Source organism: Drosophila busckii, chromosome 2R (assembly GCF_011750605.1).
Source record: "Drosophila busckii strain San Diego stock center, stock number 13000-0081.31 chromosome 2R, ASM1175060v1, whole genome shotgun sequence".
NCBI lineage: Eukaryota > Metazoa > Arthropoda > Insecta > Diptera > Drosophilidae > Drosophila > Drosophila busckii.
This window is the reverse complement of record NC_046605.1, coordinates 4,107,470-4,122,427: the sequence shown is the minus strand read 5'-3', so window position 1 is coordinate 4,122,427 and position 14,958 is coordinate 4,107,470. Positions and strand designations below refer to the sequence as shown.

At 40.7% G+C, this 14,958-nt stretch overlaps 3 protein-coding genes across 5 annotated transcripts; 1 reads left to right on the top strand and 2 right to left on the bottom strand.

The window, feature by feature from the left end:
- Positions 1-235: 235 nt before the first annotated feature.
- LOC108597444 lies at positions 236-4,255 on the bottom strand. Its single transcript, XM_017984007.2, has 2 exons — positions 4,168-4,255; positions 236-1,762 (listed from the first exon to the last, which is right to left on the bottom strand). The coding sequence occupies exons 1-2, from the start codon at positions 4,169-4,171 to the stop codon at positions 366-368; spliced, it is 1,401 nt and encodes a 466-aa protein (XP_017839496.1). The 5' UTR covers positions 4,172-4,255; the 3' UTR covers positions 236-365.
- LOC108597445 lies at positions 1,988-4,257 on the bottom strand. 2 transcript variants are annotated; one of them, XM_017984008.2, is made up of 3 exons: positions 4,168-4,256; positions 3,949-3,981; positions 1,988-2,935 (listed from the first exon to the last, which is right to left on the bottom strand). In XM_017984008.2, the coding sequence occupies exons 1-3, from the start codon at positions 4,169-4,171 to the stop codon at positions 2,079-2,081; spliced, it is 894 nt and encodes a 297-aa protein (XP_017839497.1). In that variant the 5' UTR covers positions 4,172-4,256; the 3' UTR covers positions 1,988-2,078. The 2 variants fall into 2 exon arrangements, with proteins under 2 accessions (XP_017839497.1, XP_017839498.1); XM_017984009.2 differs by lacking the exon at positions 3,949-3,981 and having other exon boundaries at positions 4,168-4,257.
- Positions 4,258-5,264: 1,007 nt separating this feature from the next.
- Positions 5,265-7,571, top strand: LOC108595133. Of its 2 annotated transcripts, none has more exons than XM_017980294.2 (3): positions 5,265-5,518; positions 6,606-7,159; positions 7,221-7,571. In XM_017980294.2, the coding sequence occupies exons 1-3, from the start codon at positions 5,509-5,511 to the stop codon at positions 7,518-7,520; spliced, it is 864 nt and encodes a 287-aa protein (XP_017835783.1). In that variant the 5' UTR covers positions 5,265-5,508; the 3' UTR covers positions 7,521-7,571. The 2 variants fall into 2 exon arrangements, with proteins under 2 accessions (XP_017835783.1, XP_017835784.1); XM_017980295.2 differs by lacking the exon at positions 5,265-5,518 and adding an exon at positions 5,943-6,041.
- The last annotated feature ends 7,387 nt before the right edge of the window (positions 7,572-14,958 follow it).

The following is a 14,958-nucleotide window of genomic DNA, read 5'->3' as shown; positions in this document are numbered from 1 at the left end:
GGTATAAAGAGTAAGTGTGATTTACATAAATCAGAAACTCTTCAAATGGTTCGCATACATTTTCTCAAATCGTTTGAAAAATTCAAATAGGGCGCCAATTTGCAAGCAGCTGCTCGATAACAATCAATCGACAGGCGATTAAATTAAGGAAGCTGCGGATGACAACAGCTGATTTTTCGATAAGCTATTTTCAAAATGATGGAAACAACCGGTATTTCGTTTCACTGCGGTTTAATAAAATGCTTTAAATATGCACGCATAATATGTAATTGAAGAATAAGAGTTAAAGTTTGTATATACATTAAAAAAGGTAAGCATTGTGTTATAAACTGAGGTAGCTGCAGATTAACGAAGTTTGTTTGTTGTTAGTAGCTTAGACTGATAGCCTGCTGACGATGGTAGATGTCACTTCTAACCAACACCTCATAGCTGCTAATACGTATCTCCTGTCCACCGTAGGCTATGTGCAGACTGCGATGCGAGCGCTGAATCTTGCCTGGAGTTAAGCTGCCACAATAGCGTGCGCGTCCCACATACAAAGGTTCACCGCTGTATGAACGTCCCGCCTCCACAGCGCCGGGCACAACATTACCATCATAGGCAGGCACCCAATGGTATTTGCCTTGTCCCACAAGCACTTCGTAATTGGATTCAATAATTTCACGTCCAGCATCTGCAATATAGGCGCAACAACGACTAGGTGCCGCCTTGCCGGGTATATGCATGCCTTGGTAATGGGCACGGCAAACATATAGAGGCGTCATGTCGCTGTCGTGACCACCAGAGACAGCATCTGGTGGTATATAGCTTGAGCTAGTGTGCACCCAAATATCCGGCGAACCAATGCCGTAGGCAGTTTGAGCTGGTACTGTTACGGCAGGCGTATAACCGGAGCAGCTGGGCGCATAAGGATCTAGAGGTGGCTTATATGTGTCTGCAGGTACAAAGCTGCTGGAAGCAGCTGGCGCTACAATAGCGGGCAGCACAACAGCGGATGCTACAGTGGGTGGCGTATAATATGCCGAATAATCAGGCTTTGGTGGCAATACGCTTACAGCTTCTTGGTAGCGTGGCGGCGGTATAACAGCCTCGAGAGCTGGCGGTGGATACGGATCTGTGCTGACCATAGGCATGGGCATAGGCATTGGCGTATATTGCGGCGGTCTATCCTCAACATGCCGCGCTGGTGCATCAAACTCGGGCGGATAAGGATACGGCTTGACTCCAAATGCTGGTGGCGGCGGTGGTGGTGGCGGACTTGTAGGCGTCTTTTCTTGCAGCAGCTCCTCCATGGGCGGTGGCGGTGGCAACTGCCAGCCCGCTAGAGCGCGTTTCTCCTCCACAAGTATTTCATACGAGTCCAGTCGACGTTCAGCGCCACGAAACGCTATGAATAGCGCACGATGCACCGAGGATATCTTGCCTATAATCAAATGTCCTTCGTAGTGTCCGCGACCTATGTACACCGGCTGATCCAGCGAGGTGCGTCCACAGAGCACTGCCGTCTCGGGTATAACATGATCGTAGCACTTGATCCACACCAGATTCTCGCCGCAGAGCACTTCGTATATATCCTTGGGCAGCGCCTCGCCGCGAGATGAGATGAAACCAATTTGCTTCGTAGGCACCACTTTGCACACCAGCATGTCGCCCTCATGCTCGGCACGTCCCACATAGATCATGGCACCGTCTTCATCATTGCCGCCCACAATTGCGTTTGGAGGTAGAGAGGAGTAGGCGGAAGTTTGCACCCATTTGTAGGCTGCAAGGTAAAAGCAAAAGGTAAATAAAAAACAATTAAGTAAATATGACGAGTTGCTAAGTAACGAGTAGCGAGAACAAAAGATTTATGAATGGACTAAAAGTAACGAAAGGCAGCCAAAGTACAAATTGCTCAAAATTCTTCCGGCTATAAATAATTTTTAAATTAAAGCGCAATTTCATTAAGTTGATAAGATTGCAGAAAGAAAAACAAATTGCCAACGAGTAGAGTGTGTGAAAAGCTGTAGCTTTTTATTATTATTATATATATATAAAAATGAAATGTTTAATATATAAGTCCATGTATTAAAGTTCAATTACTGGCGGCAAAGTACTTCGTATCTATCAACGCGAATCTCACGGCCGCCATATGGAATATAAAGACAACGTTGGCGCGCTGAGACTAAGCCAGGCGTCAAGCTGCCATGATGATGACCACGTCCATAGTAGATGGGTTCACCATTGCGTGCACGTCCAGTGGAGACTGCATTGGGTGGAATACCACAATGCGGATTCACCCAAACATAGCCGTAGCCGGTGAGCACTTCATAGGAGCCCTTCTGGAATTCATAGCCGCCGAAGCAGACATAAGCGCAGCCCTTGCTGGGTATAACCTTGGCGGGCAGCATTTCACCGTCGTGCATAGCACGTCCGGCGTAAATGGGAGTGCGATCCGAGTCGTGGCCGGCAACGACAGCGCCGGGTGGTGTAAAACCGGGTGAGGCTGGCACCCAAACATCCACCTGCTGATAGATCAACACCTCGTAGCTATTGATGCGCACCTCCTGACCACCGAAGGGTATATAAAGGCAGCCATGCGATGAATGCACCTTGCCCACAGTCAATGAGCCGGCATGATGTCCACGACCCACATACAATGGCTCACCATTGCGTGTGGTGCCGCTGCGCACCGCATTTGGTGGCACACTGCCGCTGGCACTGCCGACCCAAGCGAATCCCTGGCCGACCAGCACTTCATAGTGCGTCTTTTGATGCTCCTGGCCGCCGTAGCAAACATAGGCACAGCCCTTGCTGGGTATAACCTTGGCGGGCAGATTCTCGCCCTCGTGAAAGGAGCGACCCACATAGATGGGCGTACGATCAGAGTCGTGTCCGCCAATTACAGCGTACGGAGGCAGTGCGGCAAATGGAGTCGAGTGCACCCAAGTGTGTTCTGCAAGAAGAGAAGCGGACAACGTGCCCTGTGGAATTAGCTACAACTGTTAACTGTTTGTGTTGCCTGTTAGCTGGTTAGACCCGATAAGCAAGTCGAGCGTGATAAGATATGCGAATTGGCCAAATGCGTTTTGGTTAGTCGAATTTTGTGCAGAACCAAAAGGCCCAAAGAGAATTGCATAATAATAAAAGCTTAAAATTTATAACATTTGTTCGTATAGCTTGCCAATGGAATTTTACATAAATATTTTATGTGCTTTAAGAGCTGCTAAAAAGGTGAAAATTGCTCATCAACCCCCTTTAACGAAATATTTAGAAAACTACCCTTACGGCAATACCACATGGGTATTGATTATATGTTAGTCGTTTGGATAGATTTCGAATAGAATTGCTAACTTTGCGCTTTCACAATTATTCCAGATGTTATGCTAGGTAAATATCATGCGATATTTTATAGTATTAAAATAGTTGATGTCAGGTGCGTAGTCAAACTTTTCTAAAGGGAAGTGATATTTAATTGTAGTAAGTTAATGCCTTCGCGCTACGTCTGTGACTTATATACGTACTTTATAGTATTAAAATAGTTTATGCCAGGTGCGTAGCCAGACTTTTCTAAAAGGGGGCTTCACAATTCTAGTCGGTTTATGCTTTTGCGCTACGTCTATGACTCATATAGATTATAGTATTGAAATAGTTTATGACATGTGAGTAGTCTAACTTTTCTAAAGGGGGTTTTCACAAATTTAGTTGGTTAAGGTCCCCTCACCACGCCTTTGATATTAAGCACTAAAGGATGAACTCACAATTTTGGTAGCTTACTAATCTCTTGCTACGCCTATGAATTTTAACACTAAGCACTTCAATAATTTGCATATTTTTTGGCATTTTTGAAACTGCAACACTTTTTTGTAGCTGCAAACTCTTTGGACCTGCTTAGTTACTGCTGAATTAGTTTGGATTTCTTTTTGGGTTTGGAAGTTGCTTGGAGTTGGGTGTTGGGCACTCGCCTACCAATGCTCACGACTGCTCCTGGATGTACAGCACCTAAAGAGGAAGATCAGATGCACATAAAGAAAATCAACACTTCACCCAAGCGACAGCAGAAGAAGTATTAAGAGCGACGTTTAATGCGGGTTTTAGTTTAATCACAGCGTAAGGTTAAAAACTATTTTTAGTGCAAGTTAGTCATGCGCATACAGATAATTTTATATACAACCAATAATAGCTTACCCATTGTAATATTTGTTTTTTTTTTTTATTTTGCCAGCTGATAAGCGCCACTGATTTGATATTTGTGTTTCTCAGCTGTATATATCTATACAGTTAGATTATAATTGCTCGCTCGACGGCACCAACTGCACTCTTGAAAGTTCGCTCGTTAACTAAACGCTTTTCAATAGCAACATGCCCAAGTAGAGGTTCCAGCAACTCTTTATCACTAAAGCTCTGATATTGGCAGCGCCATTTAATCGTTCATCAATACAAAGTACTGTATGTTTCATACTAAAAGCTTTTTAGCACTGCTCTTATCAAACGTGAGTCATAAGGGGGAACTTTCGAGATATATATTAATGTAATAATAAACATAGCGACAGGTGTGCAGCTTTTTTTTCAACTGCGGTCACTGCCCAACTGTTTGTCAACATATCTATAAAAATAAATTTGTCAAGTATCTTGCTGATTAATTAGTTAAATTCGACATATGTTGGGAAGGTTTCTGGGAAAAGTAAAAGACATGGAGTATTTATGAATCAATACAGTTTTATAGACTTTTGTCCTATAAATTCATTGAAAGTTTAAATGATGTTGAAGAATTAAGTAAATAAATTTTGAATCTTCAATCTAGAAAGTTAAAATTATGTTCAAGAATTAAGTTAAAATTATTTTCAACTCCCTATACTAAATTTTTAATCTTCAATATAGTTTTATTTATATTTTATATTATATATATTTTTTCTTTTATTTATTTCTATGATTATTTTCCCAGCTTCAATCTAATAAATAAACTTCAACTTTAACTGCAGCATATGTGTAATTTTTTAATCTTTATTTAAACATAATGTTATTAATGCTCGTCGTCAACTTGTTGTGCCAAGTAATCGCAGTTGTGAAAAGGTTCTAGGTTTATCTTTGTTTGCGAGCAGTTAATATAAATAAATATTGCTTATTTATGTTGAACAAAAACCACTACATGAGTATAATAAATTAATGAAGCATTTAAATATTTTTTTTTGTAATTCGAACATAATCATGGCTTGAAGTCTAGTGTAAAGTTTGTTGACTTAATGAGTCAATTTTAAAGCTAGAGCAGGCCTGGTTGCTTTTAAACCAAAATTATTTCCAAATTGACTCATTTTGGCTAGAAAAGTAGCAAAACCCAGAAATAAAGTCAGACTCAGTGCAAACCCAAAACAGCTGCGCGGTTATCAGAATAAAAAGCAATTCTATATATATATATACATGTAGATATAGGGTCCAGAGCCCCAGGGCATAAAAGCAAGTGCAGTTGCGATAAATGCAAACAGAATAAATTTTGCTGCAGTTGAAGAGGAACAGCACGGATAAAAAAAAATGACTCTAGGTAAGTGCGAAAATAGTGCGTGTCATAAATTTTATGAGCCAGTGTGGTGTGCGTGTATTAGTTAAAGGTTATTGATTAAATATAGTGGTATTTAGTGCCTAGATAAGATTTGCCAGTGCAATCGCTCAAAAGATAAGCAAAAAATAAAAAAAAAGTACTTTATACCAAGAATAAACAATAAAAATATCTATTGATTTTTCGAGTTAAGACATGCTTTATTATGTTTGCCGCAATTTGTTCTTTTTCGACACTAAATAAAGCTGACGAATTGCCAGCTCAGTGTAGGAGTGTATATATGTATGTGTGTTTACGCCCTGTTGTTCCAATACATTATCTTATCATAGTCTGGCTTGAAGCAACAATGCTGCCCGATAACAGCTTTTTTTTAACGCTTCAAATATAACTGGCAAGCGAAAAGGTCCAGACAGTCATATAGCTAGCACAGGCAGAGTCAGTACTACGTCTATTGGATACGCAAAAGCCACATCAGAGCTTAAACATAACATATATATATAAAAAATGGGTAAGCAGCGCTTAAAGCATAAACGCTAGTGACAAATTGTGTGTGCTAAAGTGTTAAATAAATAATTTAATGAACAAATTTAAAGCAGCTGCATTTAATAAAAGTTTAAGCAGCTCATAGTGTTTGCAATTAGCCTAAAAACTGCATAAACTAGTGACTAAACTATTAAGTACAGTAGCGCACAAAGCTAAGCTAGCTTTAAAGCCGCTAAAACAGCTATAGCTAACGTTAGTCTATGCAGTCATTGGCTACATTTTCAGCTTAGCAACTGACTTGCTTAATTTTTAGCATTATAATTAATAACAGCGACTAAAACTGTCAGCATATTTAATTACAGTTTAACCTAAATATGCCAACATAATAATATATCATTATACTGCCCTGACTAACTAACTTAAGGTACAAAAACTTAAAAGCTTTTTAGAGTCTTTCGATAAGGTACAAAATAATTTCATGTGAAATAAGTAACTGTACTATTTGTTGATAAGGCGACAAACAGTTCGCACCTGCAACTTATCAAAGTGTAAAGTATTTTTCCTCACTATCTCTATCTCTTTCTTGCAGATCACACTTGGGTTAGCTGCAATGTCTATGACTCATTGCCAGCCTTTGCTATTGCTGCTGGTCACGATTCGGACAATGATCCCATCTATGTGGGCCGCGCCTTTCACAACGGCGACATGCTGCCCGCCAAGGTCATTCCCAACAAGCATCAGGCTTATGTAGCCTGGGGCGGCGAGGAGATCAACAAGCACGATGTCGAAATCCTTACAGGACATCATTACTGCTGGATACCCGCCAGCGGTGGCGATGTGCCGCCACATGCTCTGCGTGTGGGCCAGACCTCCGATGGTGAGCCATTGTATGTGGGTCGTGGCTACTATCAAGGCAGTCTGACGCCCGGCAAGGTGCATCCCTCCCACGGCTGTCTGTACATTCCATACGGCGGCGCTGAGCATAGGCTGGACTCCTACGAAGTGCTGGTCCAGCCCGAAACTTGGGTCAGCAGCTCAGGCAGCAACATTGTGCCCGGCACCATTATGGCCGGCAATGATGCCGATGGTGATCCAATCTACGTTGGACGTGCCTATCACGAGGGCGATCTGCTGCCAGCCAAGGTGAGTTCGAACTATTTCGATTAAAAAGCAATCACCTAACTTTGCTTTCGCTCTCTTCCAGGTTATTCCCAACAAGGGCTGCGCTTATGTTGCCTACGGCGGACTGGAGCACGTCAAGTACGACTTTGAGCTGCTGGCCGGTTACGGCTATGGTTGGGTGCCCGATTCCTATGGCAATGTACCACCCGGCGCAGTTATCTGCGGACGCACCAGTGATGGCGAGCCGCTGTATATTGGTCGTGGTCATCATCATGGCAGCTTCACTCCCGGCAAGATTCATCAATCGCATCGTTGCCTCTACATTCCATTCGGTGGCCAGGAGGTGCGTCTGGACTGCTACGAGGTGCTGGTGCGCGCCTAGACTGATTAATCTGACGATTTCTGGCGCTTGCATATAATTTTTATAAAAATATTATTTTGTAATAAATTAAATTATTTGTTAAAACAACAAAATGCTTTAAATAATCCTTTGGGTTGGCTACATTTACCAATATTAAATTTAAAAAATAAAATATAAATAATTAAAAATTAAAATTAAATGCAAAACATATTTTGCATCAAAGCAATTTGTTAATAAAATATAATTATATTTTTGTTTATGTACATTTATGTACCCAAAAGTATGCTGCGTAAACTTTTAAACATTTAAATTGTTGTTAATCAAAAGCTGCTTAAAACTCTTCAAATATGCCAAGCCCTAAATCGTTTTATAATAAAAAGTAGCATTATTATTTTTATTTAAAATAATTTTCAAAAATTTTTTATATTGAAGCTTTTTGCAAAAGCTCGCTAGCTGCGCTTTCTCCGCAGTGTAGAGTTGCCATCTCGCTTATCAAATACACGAGCTCTACACACGACGCCCAAACTAAAGTATATACACATTCGAATGAATTCGTTTCGCTCTTTCGTTGCTCGTTGCCGCAAACGCTTCGCTTACCCTCTCACTCACTCTGCTTGCCACACATTGGCTGCTGCGCTTGCCTCAACGCTGATTGGTCGCAGCCAGTCGCTGGTTATTGGTGGCAGACAACATGAGGCGTGTTTAGTAGCTACGACTAGCCTTAGTTGCATATGAAACGATATCATTATTTCAGCTAAATTAATTAATGTATTAAGTCAAGTCGTTAATTTGAGGGTAGACTTTTAGCTTGGACCTGTTTTAGCTGCTTTGCTTGCCGTGTTTGTGGCTAAAACTGGTTTTTTTTTCTGGAGACGAAGATTTTCATCTTTAGAAATGCCGTCGCTTTAACAACAACTAGAGGCAGTGAACTGATGCTGGCGGCGGCAGCGACTATAAAACCTTCTAGACTAAACTAAACTAGTTGAAGCAAAGTATTAAGTGCGGATTTGGTTATTAAGCTGGCAGACAAATTAAAATTTAAGTTAATAAGTAATTATAAATGTATGTTTATACCAAATAATATAGCCAACCATGTTTCAAAGTTATTTAAATTGTATATTTTGATGAGCAGAATTGAATTGCTGCAAGCCTTTGAGAAGAATTTAAGTAAATATGTGAAATAAAGTATAAAATGAATTTAAGTTGAGTTTGTAGTTAGTTTAAAGATTGTAATATATATTTTATATATCTTAAGACTGCTTACTATACAATTTTCTTTAAATAACCGAAGTGTTTACACTGAAATTGAAGTGAAGACTTCCATTAAAATAGCTTCGTAGTATTTTATCAAATAATCTTGGCATGCTGGTTAAAATACATTAATGAATATAAATGTAGCTTTGTCCTACAAGTTAAACAGACTTTTAAGCAATGCTTAAGCTAAAGCTTCTGTATACTTTTCAAGTTAAATTCTTGCTATTTAGTTTAAAAGCCCGACCCTCATTGCTCCGCTGCCCCACACGCACTGAAGCTGTCAGCTTCAATATACAATTTAGCTAAAATGTATTAAAAAAAAAATAAAAATAAAGTAACTCTGATGCTATCGGGGAACGACCATTCAAGCTTTTGCAGACAACACAGCACACAGAGGAAGCCGAAAGCCAAGCCAGAACCCATGCTCAACCCTCAAAATAACTTGCGAGAAATGCTCGAAATTCTTGCCCCAGAGCAACAAGAACAAGAGCCTGAGTGGCAAACGGGACTTGGAGCTTCACAATATCAGTTTCTTCCACAGAAGCGACCAAAAAATTGAAGAGGAAGCAGCAGGAATTAAACGAATGACAAAATTGGCCGCTGGCGCTGTTCTGTTTGTAACTAGCAGCTTTTTTTTTCTCACTCACACACACACACACACACACACGCACACAGAGAGACAGAGACAGACAGAAAAGACAGACAAAGTCCAAGCAGTCCAAAAGGGAAACGAAGTATGTACATAAATGTGGAGAAGGAAGTGTAGTGAGTTGAACGTAAAATACAGCAACAGCAGCAGCAACGAGCGAACGCCGGGGGAAAGAGGAAATATACAAAATGTTTTCGTTCAAAGGGCAAGGGCATACATACATATATACATATACAAAAATCTATAGATATACGAAATACATAAAAATGCTTATGTGCGTGGAATGAATGGACGGATGCTAATGTACATAAGCGCTGGCTTTACATAAGCCATAAGTAAATAAAAGAACTCTTGCCAGCATTTGCTGTTTCAATTAGTGGCGCGGGAGAGTGAGCGTGTATGTGTGTGTGTGTGTGAGAGAGTGAGTATTTCGTATAGAGCTAAGTGGTGTGAATAAAGTGGACCAAGAGGAGAGGGTTGTTGTTGTTGTTGCTGTTATTACAGTACATAGCAAAGAGAAAATTGCAAAGCAAGGCATGTGCTTTGATCTGTGGTGTGGGGAAATAAGAGCAGCGGTGGTGGGGGGAACAAATGATAGCAGGGTTGTGGCCTGGCTTAGTTTTGAAACGTGTCTCATCAGATGCTTCAACTCCAAGCGACAATTACACACACACACACACAGACAAAATGTGTGCATGTGTATGTATGAGTTCGTTGCTGAGCGCGAATGAAGTGAAATGTGAATGAAAAGAAAATAAATGAAACGAAGCCGCGTAAGCGTAGAATGAAAACTGTTTTTGGTACATAAAAATGTAAATGCATGAAATAACCCTCGCCAAGGGCAGTGGGCGTTGTGCACATAAAAACCAAACCCGAATATTATTTGTATCTGCTCACACACTCACTCTCTCACCACTCTTCTGCGATCTACTGAAGTGAAACAGCATTTGGTTAAGCCAACGGTAGTTTGGTTGCCTCCCTCGCACACGCACTTGACATAGCGCTGAGCGCGTGTCACGCCGTTTGCATGTCAACAACTCGTGACTGCGCGTGTTTTGTCACGATGACAGCACTAACGCTCACTCGCTTCGCTACTCTAATTAGTTTTGATATTAAAAACGCGGGCTAAAAATAAAAACAATATACATTAGCGGGGAGCGAAAGCGAAACGGGAGAAGAGCTTGGGGGCGCTTGTTCGATCTGCTTCACTTGGCGCTTTAACTCATCTCTTCTCATTTAGGTTTGACTGTCGCTTATGCGTGATAATTCAATTAGGAATGTGTGAATCAGGCAAAACAACAACAGCAGCAGCAGCAGCGCAGCAAGCTGTCTAAGCAACTGCAGCGCATAACAGACGCTGCAAGAAAACAAAAACAACAAAGAATTGAATAGCAAATACAAATACTCTTTCCCAGCAGCAGCAGCAGCAGCAATAATATTTCACAATATGCATGCAACCCTGTTACTGTTCACAATCAGAATCGTCCACGGGCCTGAAACAATTTATGTGCCTATGTACGAACATTTGATGCAGGGGCGTCGTCGTCAGCAAAGGGGGTTGTTATACAAGTTAGTCATACAAAAATGTGTAAAGCTGTGAACAAGTAAGCAATGGCAATTTTTAAAGCAGCCCCTGCTAATGTAAGTGTCAGCTACGCCACTGCGTCTCTATCTTGTATCTTGCATTTTGCTGTACATACAAACATAAAACAGACACATACACACACACAACCTAAAATACATAGCGTATAGCGCGCTTGCTCTCTATGTATTTATATATCTGTGTGTATTCAACTGCGATAGCAACCACACACACACATACACACAAACACAGCGTTGAACACGTCGACCACGAGTTGGGCCTCTTGGTCGCATTACCAATTTAAATTCCCATCCAATGCCCGCACGTAGCAAAAGAGCCGCTAAGGAATGAAAACGACAGACAGCGAGACAAACTGACAGCGGGCAAAGGTGGAACAAGCGTTAGCGTGAGCGCAAAGCAAGGGAGTGGTGGGGGGCACCAGCTGGGATGACAGCAAAGAAAGAGTATTTAATGAGCGTGGCTACTGTATTGCGTTTTATGCTGCCCATTTTCGTTCGCCGTTGTTGTTGTTTTTGCCAATTCGATGTGTAATAATAATTTTTTTCGCGCTTGCTTACTCACTCGCTCTTGCAGCGCTGCAGTTACATACATGTACATATGTGCGGGTATATGTGTGTGTGTAAGCTATCAAATTAGGTTCATTTGCCAACAACGCTGGCGTCGTCGCTTGCTTGCTTCAGTGGCTTTGGATTCAAAAAGCACCCCTCTTATGCAGTTGTTGTGCTTGTAGTTGAGTGGGCTGCGCTTTAACTGTATAAGATTATATGTATATAAAGTATGTGTATGTATATGTAAGTATGTAAACCGCACGGCTCACTGGCTGCTTTGGGTTGCTTGGCTGCGACGCCTGCCGTCGCTTTGACGCCGTCATTGTGGTTATATATATACCTTATATACTTAACAAAAGGTAGCGTCTGAGTGGTAGTTATGCTTGTACATAAAAAAAAACGTTATATAGCTGAAAGCTGTGGCATGCTGATAATTCAATAAGCTGCAAAAAAATGCCAACATTTTCGATGAGTTACGACTGCAAATTGGCAATGAGCACACACGCACACAGAGGCACATTTTGTTTGCTTTGTATTATGTTGCTTAAAGTGCTCAAACGCTGTCGCTGCTGTGGTGAACCCACTCAGCCTGCCTGCATTTGGCAATGTCATGCAGCTGTAACTGTCCCCACAGCAGCAGCAACAACTCAACTTTACTCTCCACACTTTACAGTCATCAACTGCTCTCCCCACACCAAAACCCCCCACACACACACAAAAATCATTGCCAGGCATAACTTCATTTTCAATGCAAACGTCATATTCGCAACACACACACACACACGAGAGTTGAAGGTGTGAGCGGCGGCGGCTGCCAGCAAGAGAGCAGGCAATGCTGGAGTTTGAGCAGAGAGTAGCGTCGACGGCGGCAGCGACGCCGAAGCTACGTAAGTGTTGCTCTTGTGTAATCAACTAATTACAACTGCACTGCACTGGCTGCTGCTCTGCTGCTCTGTCTTAAGAGCAGTCATGCTTCAAATGACTTTTAAGCCTCTGCTTAGCTTACTTTCTCTCTCATTCGCTATTTGTGCTTCGAGTAGCTGCTTAAGAAAAAGCTCAACGCATTGAGCGGCACTCAATTGCTTTGGCCTGGCCTGTCACTCGAATCAATCAAAATGCCAACTTAGAGAGAGCGAACGAGAGGGCAAAGCAACCGAGCGAGCGAGCAAGCAGCGCAGTCAAGCAAATAGCGCTTTAATATTTAAGCTAACGCAGTTTGCTTTACTTTTTTTTATATATTTCGTTGTCGTTGTCCTGTTTCTTTAGCAATTCATGCAAGTATTATGCTTATTTCCGGTTCAGAATTTTTCCTTGATTTGAGACTGAGGCTGCTTAAATGCCCGCACCCTAGAAAGCCAAGCAGCCAGCAGCAGCAGCCAGCAGCAACGAACGAAGCTGTAAGCCGATACTTTTTTTGGGTTTCACATTTTTTTCTTACTCCAACGGCATTTTGATGTGATGCAAAAAAAAAAAAAATATATTGAAGAAGAAAAAAAAAATATTCAAGTGACGACCCAGGCAGACTGCCTTTGTCCGTCCGTCGCTGCCTGCGTTGCGTCCTTGCATATTAATAATGGTGCACTAATTGGAACTTAATGCTGGGATTTTCATCTGATTACATGACTGAATTACGGCTGACGAGGTGCCATTACCAATGACATTAAATCAAGAAAAGTGTGGCGCGTAATACACTTTGGAGTGCCTGGAGCATAATTGATTTGACAGCTCTGGAGAAAAGGGTCAACTGAGTGCCTAGAGTACGTTTATAAAAAATGCAAAACAAAATTCGCTTTAAAGTTAGCTTTACTTAAAAGTTATATTTACTTGTTTACAGCTTTCAGCTGCTGGTACGTCAACTATTTTCCATTCTGCGTACTTTGATTTTCCTTGCCACTTAATAGTGACGACAAGCATTAGATTGCTAATTTAATTTCCTACCGTGTCCACAAACTTTTTGCTAAATTTATCGTCATTATATAACACAAATGCTAAGCACATAAATCGTCATTTAAGCGCCAACGATATGAGTTAAGAGTCTCCAAACAAATTGCAATTAGTAGCAAACCGGGCAGCACCTCGTAGTCTCAACGAAAAACTTTGCCCTTGTCATCGCTCCCTATCCAGCAAAACTTTTGCACACACCCCCCAAATTCAATTAAAGCCTTGGCTGCTGACAACTTTCTATGTGAGATTTGTTTTTGGGGAAACTCTCAAGCTCTCAAGCTCAAGCTGTTGCTATTGCTATTGCGTGCAGGTTGTTATATCAATAGTAGATGCTGGTAATTCAATACAGTTACATTAATTACAATTACACGAGCTGCAGCCTTAGACAGAAACCCATTCAAATAGCTTAATAGCTAGAGTGGGAAATTTCGATTTTTGTATGGGTTGGGGTTTGATTGATGAACTTTTGACATAGTTCGGTGACAATGGAAATTGACGTAGTTTACCACATTTAATGTCAATGTAAATTATAATTTAAGAATGTAAACTTCTCAATTTAGTGTAGAAATATTGACATTCTGGTTATAAGAACCATAAAGTCCATAGATAAGCGACTTTTTGGATATATGTATTAAATTCGGAAAGTTTATTTTTAGTAGAAATGAAACTTTCCACTCAATTTTAAGAAAATGTTGATATAAACTTTAATTTCAGAAAACCAACTCTTCAATAAAGTGTGAAAATATTCACAGTAATGTCGATAGCTTCTGAGGATTTTAGAGTCTGAGTAAATAAAGTTCGGAAGTGCTCTTCCTTGTTCTTTACAGTAATCTCTATAGCTTCTGAGAACTATACAATCTTATTTTTGTGTAAATAAAGTTGAGAAGAGCAAATGCTATTTACTCATTATTAATATAACTAAAATTTAAAGAAAACAGTCAAGCGAATGGAAAGAAGGAAATGTCCTGAATGGAAGTGTTCATAAATCTTCGATAAGGTTTGCTTTCAATTCTGGAGGTTGCTTCAACGCTTGAGACGAACTCTTCCGTTTCTGCTCCTTCCCTCCACATTTTCTTTGAAGCTTGTGAATGGAAGAAATTGATTGAAATTAAATTTTCAAAGAGTTTTATAATGAACTTGCTTTTAGCTACAGCATATGCTAATTTTATACAATCACGCTTAGCTTAGAATGCTAGATGCCATTAAAATATCTATAGATAGTTAAGCAATGTTCATCAGCTTTAACTGTAATGAGTGCATATACGTAATTGTTTTTGCATATAGACTTAATAATTTTGCATTTCTAATTATTTGAAGCAGCTGTATATCTTTTAAACACACATGAGTGTGCGTATGTATGTGTGTGTGTGTGTCTCGACTGTCTGTGTGAGTACACAAATGATTTATAAATGGTTTTGAATAAATGCGCTAAAAGCCAAGCGCATTAAAACTTGTTTAGTC